At 38.9% G+C, this 18,153-nt stretch overlaps 1 protein-coding gene across 1 annotated transcript; it reads left to right on the top strand.

The window, feature by feature from the left end:
• The first annotated feature begins 7,527 nt into the window (after positions 1–7,527).
• On the top strand, positions 7,528–16,605 carry kcnj12a (potassium inwardly rectifying channel subfamily J member 12a). Its single transcript, XM_085284126.1, has 2 exons — positions 7,528–8,078; positions 12,784–16,605. Exon 2 carries the CDS (start codon positions 12,943–12,945, stop codon positions 14,242–14,244), a length of 1,302 nt encoding a protein of 433 aa, XP_085140252.1. The 5' UTR covers positions 7,528–8,078; positions 12,784–12,942; the 3' UTR covers positions 14,245–16,605.
• Positions 16,606–18,153: the final 1,548 nt, after the last annotated feature.

The following is an 18,153-nucleotide window of genomic DNA, read 5'->3' as shown; positions in this document are numbered from 1 at the left end:
TGTACACGAAGACTTTCAGCCAATCAAAGCATTTTTCTACAAGTAATTTATCAGGAGAATGACTCTGCTGTCAGCTATTAATGATAGCATTTCTAATTTTTAATGCAACATTTCAAACAGCTCAACAAACATCAGCAAATACACACCGCGCACAGTTTGTCACACAGGAAACTGTCTTCTAGCTAAAAGTAAAACTGTTCACAGGGAATTTGGTTCATATTATCATACTATAAGATGCAGTTTTGTAGAACAACTTCTTTTAAAAAAAGTTATCTACAGGGATACTTTTTACTTTTATATTTTAAATACTTTTCAGAATTTGTCCTTTTTCATTTCTATTTGAGCAACAAGGTTAAATCTGTACTTCAACTTTTAAAATCTGTGTTTCTATCAAACTGACTAATCTTGCTTGAGGTCTTTTTGTTGCAGTTACCCATGGGACATTTAAAGACAAAGAGTTATGATTTTTAATAATCTTAACTAAAAGTATTAGGTGCTAATCAGCTGTTAATGGGTTACTTTATTCATACTTTCCTCAATCATATATCTAAATATGCTTACATGTCACAAAAAAATTGTTATTATAAAGTCACAGATTTAAATGAAAGTCAAATAGACTTCTGTAGAAGAAAAACAGAAGAAAATTGTTCAGTGATGAACGATGGCAGGACTCTTTCACCTCCAGCCAAATAAACGCTGAAGAATATTGAAGAGGCAGCCATATCTTTATCGACATCTGCCATAAAGAAAAGAATTTATATGAGAACATAGAGAAGGTTAAAGACTAGGTGAAAAACTACTCATAACAGCAAAAGGAAGAAGGACAGATTAACAGAGCAGTTCTGAAATGTCATTCTTTTAACACATGAAAATAAGATCATAGCTGTACCAAAATAACAGGTAGGAACAAGCATGGGGAATTCTTGAAATGGTTCATGATGAAATATTAATTAAAGGTGAAAGTTTTCACTTCAATCCCATACTGATTGTTTGATTTACAATCAACTGTGGTGGTGTACAGAGGCAGAACTACAGGAGATGTTTCTTTGTCCAAAACATTATGGAGAATGCTCCAAACCCATGGCATCCAAACACGATTAATGTTTAAATGATGAGGATGATTTGTTGTTTTGTTGTGTTTTTTCAAATTCAAAGAATCCAAATGAAAAGAGGGTCAAACCAAAAAACTCCCAAATGAAACAGGATTTTTTTTTTGTTTTGTTTTCTTTTTACATAGCTTTAACAGAAAGCTAAGCCAAGAAAATCTAGATAAACAAAACAAAAGAAGCCACACATTCTGAAACCTAGAGGGGTAAACAAAGGAGCCAAAAAAACAGCAACCACTCAGTGTAACACACTTCCTCACTAGCATGAGAACCTTACAGCACTGCCAGAGCCAGCCCACTGAGGCTGCACACCTTTCTCCACAGCCTTTATACTGCAGTGTTGATTGCTGAGTGGAGCCAGCTGTACACTGGCTCCATAGGGGAAAGGGGCGGGACCCAAGTCATCGGAGAGAGTAACGCTACACATGCATATACACACACCACTACTGCGCACAACACCCTGCATAACAATATGTGTAAGTTCTCAACATTCAGTGTATTTTTTTTTTTTACTCAACTCCTTGAAATAAAGCTGAAAATCTCTAATAACATCTTGATGGTTTCTTTTTAAATCAGTTGTAGTGTTCATGTGAAGTGGAAATAAATTCTACAGCTTCAGTGAGTGTACAAACATTTCCAGTCCTAACTGCACAATTTTAATAAACGCATCCTAGACATTCAGAACTGTTGCCTGTTGTTCTTTTGTTACCTAATTACTAAGTCGAAGCAGCAGATACAGTGTATAAGTGGAGGTCAATTCTTAGCGTAGGATAAGAGGCACATTATTGAAGGTGTACTTCAGATTAAATCTCCATCATTGTTCATTTCCTGAGCTTGATGTAACACCTGCCACATGGCATGGAGAGAGAAATGTTAAGTGCAGATGAAGAAATCATTATGTAAAAGCATTAATAGTGTGTGTCCTCACATTAAATCATAGCCCTTGTGACAGTGGAGGTACTGTGGAAGACACTATTGTTGAGTTTTTGTGTCTTGGACATATGTGTGCCATAAGAGAAAAACTTTGCTTAATAGAAACGACAGGAATTTCTAACAAGATTGAATGTAACAGTGGAGATTTTAATGTATGTCATGTTTTACTTTAATTTTTGATGCTCAACTAATCTTTATATCTCAGGCTCTATATGCTCCAAATACTCACTTTTATATAGTTCCTTCTACTCTATGACATCAGTGAGGCAGGATATTCTTAATGTGGGCGTCTTAGGCACAGAGCTCTGACTATGAGCATGTGCAGCAGCCCCACCTACCTGCTGTTTAACCCTTCTGATTATGAGATACAGCCAATCAGAAGGTCGCCTTACAGGGAAAAGAGGTAAAACAACTTGATTTAGCAGGAGGATGATTTCACCAAAGCTCAGTGTAAGGTATTGTTGGGATTCAGAGATTCTTTTATTGCTACCATATAATCTGCCTTATGAAGAATGTATTAATAACATGTTTTACAGTATCATTTATCAGTAATATTTCCTGCAGGGTTTATAAAATTGCATTGAGTATGTCTGTCATCACATTGACCTTTCTATTTTTATCAGGTTGAGTTCATTCTATACACAATGCATGAATGTGCTTGGTTAGAGTTGATGTTCCATTCTAGAAGGTTTTAAGCTTCACTGGTGAGAGTGTCCAGATGATACATGCTGAGGGGAGATGAGAACATAGCAGGTTAATTGCATGCACGCTTACGATACACATATTAATCTAGTAGCAGGTCTGAGCGAAGGCCTAAGCGTCTTCTGCTTCAGTTTGAGACTGGCTGCAAAGTACTCTACTTAGTGATTAATGACGATAAAATATAGTCTTAACTGTGAATCATGCACAGCTAGGAATGCAACAGTCACTCAAATAATAATTGGTTACAACCAAGGTATGCAGAAGAGCATCTCTGAATGTACAACTTATTCAAACCCTGAAGCAGATGCAGAGGCTACAGCAGTAAGATCACACCAAGGACCACTCCTGTCAGCGAAAATGAGTAAGTTAAGCCTACAGCTTGCATGTGCTCACCAAAATCCATCCAAAAAAAAAGTGTTTCCTGATCTGATGAATCTGGATGTGAGGGTCAGAATTTTGTGTAAACATCATAAACACTTGGTTTCATCCTGCCTTGTATCAACAATCAGGTTGGTGGTTGTAGTGGTGAAATGATGTGGGGGATTTTTTTGGGGGGGGGGCTCTTAGTATGAGCTGAGTATCATTTAAACACCACATCCTATTTGAGTAGTGTTGCTGATCATGTCCATGCCTTAATAACCACAGTGTACTATCTTCTGATGGCTGCTACCTGCTGGATAACACACCATGTTACAAAGCTCAAATTATCTCACATGCTCTACAGAGTCACTAAATCGCAATCCCATAAAGCACATATAGACCAGATACTCTGAGAAATGTTTCCAGCACCTTAAATTTATACCATGAAGAATTAGGGCAGTTCTCAGGGCAAAATGGGGTCCACCGTTGTAATAGCAGGTTGTAAAGTGGCAGATGTGAGTCTATATGTATAAATAGCATTTTACTTCTTGAAAAACAATCCCTACCTGTAAGTGGACACCAGAAATGATGATCTACGTAAAAGCACCAATTATGTTCTGCAACAATCGCCCCAAAAATGAAAGAACGGCAAAAAGAATGCGTACGTGTAAATGTAAGACGTTATTTCCACACTGTCCAAGAGTGAATCAACCCCCAACAAGTATGCACCATCACCAACCAGCTGGGCCCAAGAACAAGAAGGACTTTTCACAACTACTGCAGCCAGTGTGAGTACAGTAATATCACATTCTTAATCCCTGCTGACAAGAAACGAAGTTGCAAAAATGAAATGAACAGGAATGGCTCCAAAGCCTGAAATAGCTGCAACAGACAGGAGTCTCAGAGAATAATGTAATTGGGCTGCTTAGTGACAAAGCTGTGGAAGGAGGAAGAGAAGGAAGGGGAGAGTTCAGAGCTGTATAAAGAAGCATTAACGATGGAAAAATTTGTTAAGATAAGGGGTAAAGAGGCATAGCAAGGTTGAATTTGTTTACGATTTTTAATAACATGCAGTAAGTGTGACAGAATGCAGGACTTTAATATTTTGTAAAAATGCATAAATAAAGCCTTAAATTATTTTTTTAAAGTAAATCAGACAAAAATAGAATTGATTTCATTAAATCCATGCATTTTACATCAATAACACTATATATTCATCTTTGTGCGTCAAAACCCTTTTGATGATATTCCTTGATTATGATGGAGAGAGATTGAGCTGTCAGCAGCAATAATTCAACAGAGCTCCTGTGCGGTGTCTGCCCTGGGCAAGTGTCATTGGAAAAAAAATGAAAATGCCACAATCACTATCACCAGAATGATTGTGAAAAGTTTATTCTTAGGGCCTGTCTGATTAATGCAAATTACACAGTGCTGCACACGCCTGGAAAAACTAGAGGGACCACGTTACCACGTTACCACATTACCACGAAGTCTTCACTTTCTGTGCTTAGCCATTGTTTTAATAATTAACAACCTCTCGCTTCCAGGTTTTACCGGAAATCAGTGGCACAGTGGAGTTAGACTGTTTTTATAAGGGGGACCCTCACTCTTATTATTTGCTTATGCAGGCATGACTTACATGTAGAAGTGCATTAGATGACGTCATATAAGTCATGAAAATGTTTACCTTTTTCCTGTTTTTTTAATGATTCTCACACCTATGTTTCAGATCAGCAAAGACAAATAAAACAAGGTTTTTGAGTGGCCTAGTCTGGACTTCCTATTGAGCTGCATCGGCATGACCTTAAACAAGCTGTTCATACTGGAAAATCCTCCAACATGACAACTCTGCAAAGAAGAGTTTAAAATTCCTCCATAGTCATTTTAAAGACTCATTAGATTAACTCACTTAAGGGGTGGATGATCAGTTATTGAATGTAGTCGCCAATCACCTTTTCAGATAGGGCCCGATGGGTTTATGTAGCTTTTTTCCTTGTAATAAATGAAATCATCATTTAAAAATGGCATTTTTCATTTACTCAGGTTATCGTAATCACATTTCAGTTACACTACAACTATATTTTCTACTACTGGGGTCACCAAAATTAAGATTACATTTCCTGGTGAATTTCAAAAGAAGTCCCACAAGGTTTAATTTTAGGTCCTCTTTTATTTCTTATTTTTATAGACAATAATTGTAAGAATAAGTTTACAGCTAAAGTGCACCTTTATGTCGACGAGTCAATATTCTACTGGTATTCATATCCTATAACAGAAATGAGAAAAATCACCTTACAAATACTTTGGTATGTGGGTGGATTAAATTTTCCTTTAAGCTAAACTGGAATTTTTTATTATTAAAATAGGGCCTTTTTAAATTAGCAGTCAGAGAAACGCTTGTATAGGCTACATTTGTTTATGTTCTTGTATAAGGTGGCATTATTTACGCACATGCTGGCTCTTGCACATTTCATTTTCTAGACACTGGGTATCACAGTTCTTTATGTTTTATATCATTGTATCATTTTATATCATCATTGTCCAGTACACATGAGTGTGTACTTTATGAGTGTCAGGACACAACAGTATTAGTATATTTTTACACTGGACATATGCCTTTGTTATCTGCTAACTGCTATGATTTTTGCTGTTCTACATGGTTTCTCTTATGAACATGGTGGAGCAGGCTCACTCATTTTGCACCCTGGTGATGGAATAACCTTCAGGCTTTGAAAAAAAGAAGACTCATTTTTCCATAGCCAAAGCTGAAGCTTTTGTTGACTCTGCTCACGCTTCATCTCTCTTTTGCTTCGTTTCAGATCTTTTTGGTCTGATAATATTGAAAGTGTATTACACCTGTAGCCATGGAAGCACGAGTGATCCCACTCAGCGATCTCCCTGGGAGGCAAAACCCTCTCATTTAGACAGAGACATGGATATGTGAGCAGCCACCTGTGATTATGGTGCGGTTACATAACGAGGTTTACAGTCTAGATGTGTGAACTGTGTGATCTACTGTTCTCAAAGCTTGCATCGCCACGGCCTTACATTATGCAGGAACCAGTACAGTACCTGTTGCTGACACAGACTGAGAGGCCCCTTAAAAGGATTCTTTGAGCTCCATTAGTTGACGTCCTCAGCAAAACACAATAGGCTGGTGATGATCACACACAGGCTATTGCAAATCACCCTCAGAAGTCTGAAATCAGAGGCTGCCAGGGAGAAAGAATAAGAGCGTAGAGAGAGAAAGGGAAAAAAAAGAGAGAGAAAGACAGAGAGAGGGAGGGTTCCTGCACTGATGAATCATTAGTGATAAAGCTAGGGCTGAGCCAGTATGGCTGTATTTAGAAACTTCTCACTCTTTCAGCCCCCTCTCTTACTAATTGTCATCTCTTCTAGCATTTGACTGATGACAGGCTCTCTGAGAAGATGTGCGAAAAGGGGAGCAGACACACAGCTCTGAGGGTAATGTCACAGTTTTGAAGCTGTCAAGGGTAACGGTAAAGTACTCCACATTGGTGATGACTGAGAAAAAAGCTACAGCTTGTTCTCCAAAAAAACAACTTAAGGCAAAAACCAGGGACACTGGAGAGTGTTGCAGGCACGGTGACGCACCAAAACAAATAGACTTGTGAGTTAACTGTGTTTTCCTGGAGGAGGTTATTTGTAAAACGCTGTTTCAGTGAGAGGTGAGAGGAACTGGGCAATAGTGATTGTCATCTCTCTAATATTTAAAAGCTTCACACACACACACACACACACACACACACACACACACACACACACACACACACACACACACACACACACACACACACACACACACACACACACACACACACACACACACATCCTGTGGTCAGATGTGTTTGATTAGTTGTTGGTGACAAGTGTGAAAGGCAGCTCCCTTCCCTGAGACACAGCACCCAGCAGCATGATATTTTGAACCCATGGAGCCTTTCATTCGTGGAATTGGCTACCACAGGGTCAAAAAGACACATTATCATTTTGCCCTGGTCACGTCAATATTCTCACCTGAACCTGAAGTACATAACAGAGTAACCTCAATTACTTTTTAAATATAGGATCACATTCATCTACAGAGTAAAAATTGAACAAATGGCCCTCAGAAAGGTGGTGAATTAAGAGCTATTCATCTACTTTTGATTAACTATGTCTGATGGTCTGCGTGTGTTTTCTGAATGATACGTCTGTGCATCAAGTTGCTGTCAACTGGTAGTACCATGATGTGAGAGGGAGGGAGGAAGACAACAAGAGAGAGAGAGAAAAAAAGAGAATAGGGAAGGAGAAGAGAGAGAGAGAGAGAGAGAGAGGGAGGGAGGGAGGGAGGCTGCAAATGGCAGCTTCTGTGACACCACAGGAAGGAGGGAGGGAGAGGGAGAGTGAGAAAGAAACAGTCAGAGGGAGAGAGTGTGTGCGCGAGAGAGGGAACAGCAGTCCAACCAGATCAGATTGCAAAAGATTGATAGAGAGAGCTGTTCTGTTAATAAGTAGTTTTATGGAAAATATGACAGGCAGACTAATTACAAATAAAAATTAGGGATGAACACCAGTTGAAGACAATGCCTCTGAAGATGGAGATACAAAAACCTGAATTTTCACTTGGATAGTTCTCGTTTTGCACCTGTTCTGCAAGTCCAGTGCTGACTAACGGCGGCTTGGGCCAAGGTTTCTGGTGCGATTCAGCCTCGCTTCACCTACGCTCGCAAAAGCACCTGAAAACGACAGAGAGAGAAAGAGAGAGAGAAATCAAAGAAGGATGAAGAAATTCAAAAGAAGCCTTATCCTTTTGCTGAAGACGAAGGAGTGGTTTTCTTCAGTATTAGATTAGCAACAAAGAAGGAGGAGTTGTAGTGGCAGATGGAGAGAATGCTTCAGTTTGGTTAACAGGGATACTAGGAGAGAAGATACCATCTTTTAGTTCTGCAACCTGGTGTAGGACAAGTAATCGTAAAGGTAAGATATGGAGAGAAAACTTTAACCTGAACTTGGGGCCTGAATCTATTGTCGTTCTGTGTCAAATATCATTGCTCTGTGGCAGTGGAAACGGCAATTTCTACTTTTAAGAATTCCCAACAGAACCAACCAGTCATTCTGCTGAAATTCAATCAGAATAATCTGAAGTAGCTGTTAAAAATCCTTGAATTAGACTAAACCAAAGTCATGTGCATCTTTTCAAGCAAGGACATGTCCCCACGAACCCAGAACTCTCAATATGAGCAATGCCAAGCAATGATACCTGACCTGATAAGTGTAAGCACCACAAATTGAACTAGCAATTTAATTGTGTCGTGTAAAATCCACAGAGCAGGTACTGTGTTATAGAGTATAGCTTAAATTAAGCACAAATTAACATAAATATAGTATTATAGTTTGTGTGGATTTTTCCACCAGAAACCTTTCATGCATGCAGGGTTAATTAATTTAATTATGGCATCAGATTCTGGCCTTCCCTGCTGATATCACAGCAGGATATCGACAAGCTTCCAATTCGCACAGGGTTAAAACAAAAGTGATACAAATAAGCTGGCATTTTCTTTGATCCAAATCACCTATTATTATTCAGTACAATAGGAATGCAGAGCGAGAAAGCATTAAAATGAGGAATAAACATGGTTTAATCACGCACAGCAGAAACTCCGATTTACCAGTTTAGTCTACACACCAAACTGGTAAATGTGTTAACTTTGCGAGTTTCTGATCTAGGTTATTATAAATCATGCTTATATGCTATTTATTATAGCTGTGCATATTTATAAAAATGGGACAAATTAAACAGGCAATTTTCGCTTTTCACTTTCAAATATGGTTTGCATCTGGTAGCATAATTAATGGCATAAATTAAACGAATTTGTTTGTTGTTTCAAAACACAAGAGGTTGTCAATCAACCGAAGCATAAATCCAGTCAACGTAAATAAATAATCTGCCTGCTTTACATTTAAATAACTCAATATTGTGGGAGTTGAGGACAGCAAGTATCAAGGGACCAGTGGGCTGTTTCAGGTGGTGCACTTTTCTGCCTGTGTATAAAGAAATCACTGATGTGCAGGTACAAAGGAGACACAGGATGAAGAGAATGAACATTATGCAATCCTGCCCGAGAGTTCAATGACCTCATCTCGCTTTTTATCTCAGCTTAATTCAGTTTGACATAATGTACGAATAGTTTTGTATTAAAACTAATGTTGTCAGAGTTTTTTACCGTAGACTGCAATTTCAAATATGAAGTGACGAGTCTGGGTTTAATATGGATGATTCAGCTTGTGAAAGTGGGCACAAACAATTAAAATAAATTGCACAAGTAAAGATCAAAAAAGCCCAGAGTGGAGCTCACATGTGGGAACGATCAATCAGTGGGAACCAGGTGTTTGAACAGTGGAATAGCTACAGGTGCAGCTGTAAAAAACCCCACTAATATTGTTCTACTTAATAAAGCAGCTGTTCTAACAATGTGTGAAGGCGACTCAGTAATTTATGTTACGTTTATCAGTCTTATAGTACAATTCAATGCACCGAGCACCTAAGATGGTTTTTCAGCACGGAGGATGACTTACATACAGAGTCCAGCCTCCGGTGTTGGTAACTGTTTATAGTTTTACTATTTCTGTCTAGCAGTTAGTCACTGGTGCACCTGAAAACTCCCAAAAAATAAGCTGTAAAGTTGTTTGCATAACATATTTCAGACAGCATCTCTCCATGTCGAGGTGGTGTCACTTTCTATAGTAAAATACTTGCGGGTCACTTGAGATGAGACGGTTCCACATGGTGAGCTATAGGAAAATACAATGACACCTGAGCCTCGGCTCTTCCTTTACAATGGCCTTGGGAGGTGGGCTGGGATCATAGTTCCTCAGCAGCTCAGTTTTCTGCGAGCTTGTCTTGAGATGAGGTGCCCTCTCCAAGTCCACTTCATTGTTACCGCCCAATCCCTTCTTTTATTTTGCACATCCAATTATTCATTCTATTCATCCTAATCAGCAGGCGAGCTTATTATCTCCCCCAGTCGCTCCTCTCAACTCCCTAAGAACAGACACGATGGGCGAGGTCACAAAAAGGTTACACAAGAATTTTATTGAATTTGGTGCAAATCACTTTCTGTGCCCTGCCTTTTAAAGGAAAGATGTGTGTTCTTTGGTCAAAGATGTTTTTCAGACTTGAAGTGCTTTAAATACAGAACAAAACAATATGCAAAAAAAATGCACTGCTAATAGCCTTCCTCTGAGATAACGTCACGCTGCATGTTGCGTAAGATTTACATTTTAATGCTGACTTGATATAGGAATTAACAAATAATAATAAAGGTGCAATAAAGATGATCCCAATTAAACAAGCAATATGTAGAACCTGTTGCAACTTCCAGACTGACTGACATGATCCTCAGCTAATGCAATATATTTGTGTGTGTGTGTGTGTGTGTGTGTGTGTGTAAATAACAAACGTAAGGTTGCTATTTTTAGCTGTGCTCTTCTGGGAGTGTAATGCAACATTTGTCGAAAGCAAACATGTAAAAATAGCATATTTGTTTTCCTGACACAGAAGAATTTACCTAATTGGACAATTTAAAGACTGTGCATGATGTAATTGGGCTAGAGATCAAGAGAACTTACACCTGAAAAGAGTGTGAATGAGAGCAGCGCGTAGTGCGAGTGTTAGGCAGACGGCGGGACACCTGGGATTTTACATTGCACATGACTGAACTGTCTAGTCTTCAGGGTCCAAATCATGAAGGCAGACACACAACGGATGTGTCCAGGCAATAAAAGCTGTCTGCACCCAGAGGGACCTCAGTAAACTCCCATGGGTCAAACTTCTTAACCCTCAGGCTCGACATCCAGCTCAGTGGCCAGGTTATCTGCTGCCAAACAGTCATTTTACAGCTCTACTAATTGTGATCCATCTTATCCCACTCTGACATTTCTACACTTGCAAGGTTTAAAATATCAACTTATCATGTGTCTACCTCATCATATTGTTGTAAGCTCAAGTTCTAGCATATAATTAAGAATTATTATGCAATACCGGGCACTGTACCAGGAGAAAATCCTCTACCTACTTGTATGCTGCAGCAAGAGAAGAGAATATGAACCTGCAGCACCCTCACAACATGATTAATAACCCTGGAAATTTTACAGAATGGGGCCAAATAAATAGAGCCCGTCTTTATTAATCTCTTTATATAGCATCTGGAATTGCATGTCCATGGAATCAGTGGCACACATACCCTTAGGAGTTTAAATAAACAAGTACTACCCCATCCAGTCCCCTGGCAGAAGCAGAATGCTAAAAGGACAATGGCCTCAAAAGAAACAATGGAAGAATTATAATAATAGACTGTTTATACGACTTTGTAGGATTCCTTAGTACTTAATGGCCTCTCTTATGAGCTGTGATTCAAAAACCTGATTAAACTTTGGCCAATCTCTTATCTAAAGCATCTTCTTGTGCTACTTATATTTTTAGATCTCTTCCTGGAAGTTCTTTTCGGATCACTTAGACAGGTTTCTATGATTTGACAACAGACCTCAAAATTGTATAGAGCAAACTTAAACTTGTCTTTCATGTCAATGTCTTTCATGACGCTGGTAGTGTGTACCAGCGTCCCATTTCCGGAGTCTCGTGGCTACACTGGCGAAATGTTAGTTCACAACCTGGATCAGTCACTAGATGTGGCTGCACCTTCATCAAGCCTGAAAAATTGCAGTTTTGACACACTTGTGCCGATTGTAGAAGCACCAGTTAATATGGCAACATAATGACACTTTCACTGAGAGAGCTTAAAAAACCCAGCCAACCTCAAAATTGGCTTGAGGGTCTTACGATCCGCAAAATTTAAATCAGGTGAGGCTTTTGATTTTAATGGACCTGTTCTCATAACTTTTTGAACACTGCTCATTCAACAGGCATCCTCATTATATTAAAAAGAACAATTAGGAGCAGTGACTCATACAAGAGTTAATTTGTTCATTAAGTAATAATAAACATCTGGCAGGGTAAGGCCTCCACTGTGAACCTTCTTTATAATTTGCAAGAGAAAAGCAGGGGAAATGCTAGTTGACAGAAGTGGCTGTGCTGTGAGGCCAGCTCCTCACTTACCCAGTCAACATCAAAAGACACGAGGGCCCTTGAGTGAGGACCAATTGGATTTTGAGTCGTGAGGTTTAGAGAAAGGAAGATGGATACTACTACAGCTTGTACTAGTAAGTACAACAGAAACAATATTGCTACAATACTGAAAGTCTTAGTTTTTTATTTATTCAGCATAGATTTGGGAGTCTACAAACTTAAAAGAAGATGGACTCTAGCAAGACTGACTGCACTGATTAAGACACGTGTGGACATAGAAACTAGTGATAACTTGAAATTTTACAGAAGGTCAGTGTAGTTTTTGTGTGTGTGTGTGTTTTTAATAAAAAATATGTATAATGCTGTGAAAGGTAATGATATGATGTCCTGAAAAAACATTGTCATTCAGATAAATATATGCAAAGAACCAAGTCGTTGTAGGCTTAAATACACATTTCACTGTCATTTTCTGGACAGAAAAGTGGTTATACATGTATCATTTAAAAGCTTTAATAATGAATATCTAATTTCAAATACACAAACAAATAAACAGAAAGATTTTCAGGCATATTCTCCTCTTCTGATTTTTTTCTGCAGGGATTGGATTAAGACACAAGGCTACCAACCATCCACCTAAATGACTCACTGACATGCAACTGAGCCAGTGATCAAGCTGTGAAGGGGCCTTGATCCCACACTGGGACTCCAGGTCTGCCCTTCTACTCTAACCCTGCAGCTGGAGGTGCCGTCAGGAACATGAGCGTGGGAAGAATCAACCGCTACAGCATTGTGTCATCTGAAGAAGAGGGTCTGCGCCTCACTACCATGCATGGTATGAATGGATTTGGCAATGGCAAGATCCACACACGCCGAAAGTGCCGCAACCGCTTTGTGAAAAAGAATGGCCAGTGTAATGTGCAGTTTGCCAATATGGACGACAAGTCGCAGCGCTACATGGCCGACATCTTCACAACGTGTGTTGATATCCGCTGGCGATGGATGCTCATAGTCTTTACTCTTGTGTTTGTTGTCTCTTGGCTGGCCTTTGGCTTAGCTTTTTGGGTTATAGCTTTGCTGCATGGAGATCTGGACAACCCAGCTGGAGATGACAACTTCACTCCATGCGTTCTACAGGTCAATGGATTTGTGGCTGCCTTTCTATTCTCCATTGAAACACAGTCTACCATAGGTTATGGCTACCGCTGTGTGACTGAAGAGTGCCCAGTAGCTGTCTTTATGGTGGTCTTTCAGTCTATAGTTGGCTGCATCATTGACTGCTTCATGATTGGCGCCATCATGGCCAAGATGGCAAGGCCTAAGAAGCGAGCACAAACGCTCTTGTTTAGCCACAATGCCGTCATTGCCATGCGGGATGGAAAGCTGTGTCTAATGTGGAGGGTAGGGAATCTGCGCAAGAGCCACATTGTTGAGGCCCACGTCAGAGCACAGCTCATCAAACCTCGGATAACTGACGAGGGGGAATACATCCCTCTAGACCAGATAGACATTAATGTGGGCTTTGACAAAGGCCTGGATAGGATTTTCTTGGTTTCACCTATCACTATTCTACATGAGATAGATGAGGAGAGCCCTCTTTTTGGGATCAGCAAACAGGACTTGGAGACCGCAGACTTTGAGATTGTTGTCATCTTGGAGGGAATGGTTGAAGCAACCGCCATGACCACCCAGGCTCGCAGCTCCTACTTGGCCTCAGAGATCCTTTGGGGACACCGGTTTGAGCCTGTGTTGTTTGAGGAGAAGAACCTGTACAAGGTGGATTACTCTCACTTTCACAAAACTTATGAGGTGCCGTCCACCCCCCGCTGCAGTGCCAAGGACATGGTGGAAAACAAGTACCTAGTCCCCAGCTCTAATTCTTTCTGCTATGAAAACGAGCTGGCCTTCCTTAATCGCGATGATGAGGAAGAGGATGTAGGTGGTGGAAGCAGAGCACTGGCGAACCTCAGTCCAGATCGAAATAGCCGACCTGAATTTGAACGCATACAGACCACCAGGGTCCTGGATCAAAGGTCATATCGTAGAGAATCGGAAATATGACCTCTACACTTTGACCTGAGGGTCAAATTTCAATAACTTTATTAAGGGTAAAAATGCAGAACAATGCAAAGTGCCATAGGAAAAGCTGACTACTGTGAAAGAGTGTAAAGGTGACAGGACAACAGTAAAAGGGACTTAATTGGAAGAAATGGGTAAAAGTGGGTGTATGCAGCTTGGCAAATTGTGGTAAAGAATGTCTACAAACAAGGAAAAAGCTAGAGGGATACCTTCTTCCTTTATGGAAACTTGAATCTTTTTTCACACGGTCATTTTGAGTTTAGAGTGTTAACTGATAGAGCATCAAAAAACCTTTATGACAAAACCTTATAATCGAACCTTAGGTGTAAATACATTTATTAGATAAGTTATGTTTTGTGTGCAGTATCAGTTTCCAAAAACACTTTTAAAATTAAGAGTTGCTATTTCAAATTGTTCTTGAGATCAAAGATAATGTTGGAAGGCTTCTCTTAAGCTCTCTTCGAATTGCTGCGATTTGCTGGAATTGCATTCAGTGACACATTGAAAATTTGTGCACCGCAGCATTCAGATGCAATGAGCCACGATCAAACATCTGACCATGAGCCGCTAAGAACAACACAAGTCTACAACTTCATTCGAAACTCAAGCTAGGGACCCAGACAAGAATATAAAGGAAGGTGTTAAACAGAAATGAAACTGAATTTACTCCCTATTTATAATGACCTAATTCCTCTTACAAGCTAACAAACCATGATTTGGCTGCCTACAGATATGATGACATTTGCAAATACGGTTCAACTAAGAAGTCAAGTAAAACAAAACTTAATCACTGATTTTAGACAATCGTGCTACAGGTGGCAATATCAAAGTTTGTACTGATCAAATTAATAAATAAACAACCCTTAAAAATGCACACTGAAGTGCTCTTTTACTTTTTCCACTTATGTGACAAGCAAAGATCAATTAAAACCTTTATGTTATCACTCTTCACTACTTTATCCTGAATTCTATCAAGACAAAACTGGTATAAACTGACTACACTTAATGTTTTTTAAAAAAAATGGATCTATGCATATTAACCTATCAGGGGACAAGCATCCTATAGAGCTAAGTGTGTGAGATAAAATTATCTAAAGGGATTAATTCAACGAATGCCCAATGCTTAAAAAAACAAACTGAAATTAAAAGGTATGGTGTCAATTTCCTGCTACTAACTGCTACTGAAGTTTATTTCACCAGAGTTAAATTAAATTTACAGTAAACTGACTGTCAAAAATTGATAAAGGAAGACTGCTTGATAGATTTATTTTGTCTGAGAGTGGGTCTATGATTAGGTTAAATCACAAATCTAAGATTTAGTTGTTTGTATCCTAAATGAACGAGCACCATAAAGTCTCCAGCATGGTTGCTTCGCTCACTGCTGCAACCTCGTCTCACAGTCTCTTGTATTTAAACCTGCTAGTATGGCGCAGGAAGCTGCTGCATTATTCTCTTGAATGATATTTGCTGCCACTGATACTATATCACCACATAAGTGCTGATATAGGAGGAGAAGAAGTCAAAACCAGAAGCCAAGACTTTGTTGAGTGTTTTTCCACAGACTCTCAAACCTTTCCTCCCTCTGTATATCTGTATGTCTCTGAGCTTCTGTGGCGGAGTATCATTAAGATGGCAGTAAAAGCCGACACGCTCATACACTCGTGTCTTCACCCAAGCTGCGAGCAGCCACGGCGTCACACGTCAGGTTACAAAAATTGAGAGGTACACAACCAGCACATGGTACATAACAGATGATGTGACATCTAAATCAGCGTGCGACACCAGCGACACAGCGAGCATAATGACCCCATTAGGCAGATGAGTGTGTGTTCAACACTTTAATGCTTTTAGATTAAGTTTAAAATGTATAAACCAACTTTATAACTGCTCTGACATTTCTATTCAGTTTACATCAACAGTGGTTATATTTGACTACTGTTGTTATAATGTTACTAAGAGAGCTTATTTCAAACTATACTTGGATTGAAGATTTACATGACAACATTTTATTGATGATACAACAAACAGATCCTTTATTTAGCTGAAAAGTCAGACGTCCAACAGTAACACACACAAAAAAAGACAGTGTTCCCTTTTTTAATACTTGACTTTTGCTTTTAAAACAGTACATACTGTAGACAGCTAAATGCAGTTTAGCAATATGCTAATAAATGAGTTAAGACACTGGAGGGAGTTCAGAATAGAAGCAATAAACACTGAAGCACACTTTTTTAAAAATGCGCTTATTCATGTTCATTCACAGATAACAAGTAAAAGGTTTTGTGCAAGGATAATGACCATAGAGGTTTTTTTGTTTGTTTTTGGAGGTTTTTTGTATTTTACTTATAATAAAACTTGTAATAAAAATAATTTCTCATGATTGATACCAAAGTAGTGGAGTGTAGCCTGGACTTAACTTGTTAAGTAATTGCTCCCACCTTAATCTTCCAAAACCAGTTCAGACAGAATGGGTAAATAGGCTCTAAGAAGGAGTTTGAGTCTCCAGTTTGCATATTTAAATCATTTCTAAAACTACATCAAAACATACAGTATATATCTGTCAAATAAAAATCTAAAACCAAATCAAGTAATCTTTTATTTGTAGTTTGCTATATAGAGAGTAGGTTAAAGTAACTATATAGAATTATTAAGCATGATAGCTTTTCTCTATGGCATGGACAATAAGATTTAAAAAAGAGCCCTTATTCTATACCATGCCAATTTATCATCCAAACCTCAACATGTTCAGCATAAAGTTCAGCTTAATTATTACCTCAGTAAAATGTGTATTTCATGGTCCTATACAAAAAATTATGGCAAACAAAAGATTCTATATGTGCAAAGAAGGAGATTTAGGTCTCATTCACACAGGCCTAGAGACCAGTCGGTGGCCACTGAGCAGCCACTGGTATCTAGGAAGAAATTTGTATTTTCTAACCAGTTATTGGTAGGTGGTGAGGCTGTTGGCTGTCGTTGGGTGAAATTGGTCACAAAGACGTATACGGACGGGTAGAGCACCCTCTTTATGACCGATTTCACCTGGCAATAGCTAGGAACTTCCTGCAACCCCTCAATAACTGGTTAGGAAACACCAGTTTCTCTAGCAACCAGTGGTTGCCAAGGGTCACCAGCTACTGTCTGTGCCTGTTTGGCTGAGGCCTTAACCGATTTAAAGAAATAGGAAATAGAAAAAAGGAACCATAAAATGGTTATTATGCTGGTCACAATGACTAATGTTTTCAGTTAAGTTGTCATACGTGTGAGTCTAAGATACTTCTTGGCTATATGTTGCTTTTTTTGTAGGATGTAGTGAAACATAAATAGATTTTTTGGGGCTTATAAATGAAGCATCCTTTACCTACCCTGAACATTCATATGTTCATTACCTTCTGGGAAGGTTTTGCACACTGATGTGTGAAGCCTCTGCACCTACTCACGAAACTTTAGTGATAAAAAACAGGTGAAGGGTCTACAGCTTCCACGCTGCATTAAAGAGATTCATTAAATTCAATTTCTACTGAATATTTTTTTTCAAAGATTGTTTTTCATTTTCATGTTGCCCACCTGAGCCCTTAAAAAAGAAGCACACACTAAAGTTTTAGCTAAATAAAATATTTATAGTGTAAAAATGATTATAAAAATGATAATAAGGAGCAGCCAGGATGAACAACCTGCTTATTTTTATACAAAGTTGTTGGGTTGGGTTTTTTTTTCACAGAATACAACAATCAAAATTTATCTGTTTTTACCAGAGCACTACGATAAAAATCACACTGAGAGGCTAAAATGTAATTCTTGTCTTAGTTTTCAAATTTTCACTTTCTGTTGTTTCCTTTCTGCACAGAAGTTAATGATTAAACAAGTATTTCTCTTAAAGGGATGATTGGAAAA

This window comes from Mchenga conophoros, linkage group LG8 (assembly GCF_057382185.1).
Source record: "Mchenga conophoros isolate Kocher_MC1m ecotype Shallow Benthic linkage group LG8, M_conophoros_male_GT1.1, whole genome shotgun sequence".
NCBI classification, from domain to species: domain Eukaryota; kingdom Metazoa; phylum Chordata; class Actinopteri; order Cichliformes; family Cichlidae; genus Mchenga; species Mchenga conophoros.
This window is presented reverse-complemented; position numbering and strand designations above follow the sequence as displayed.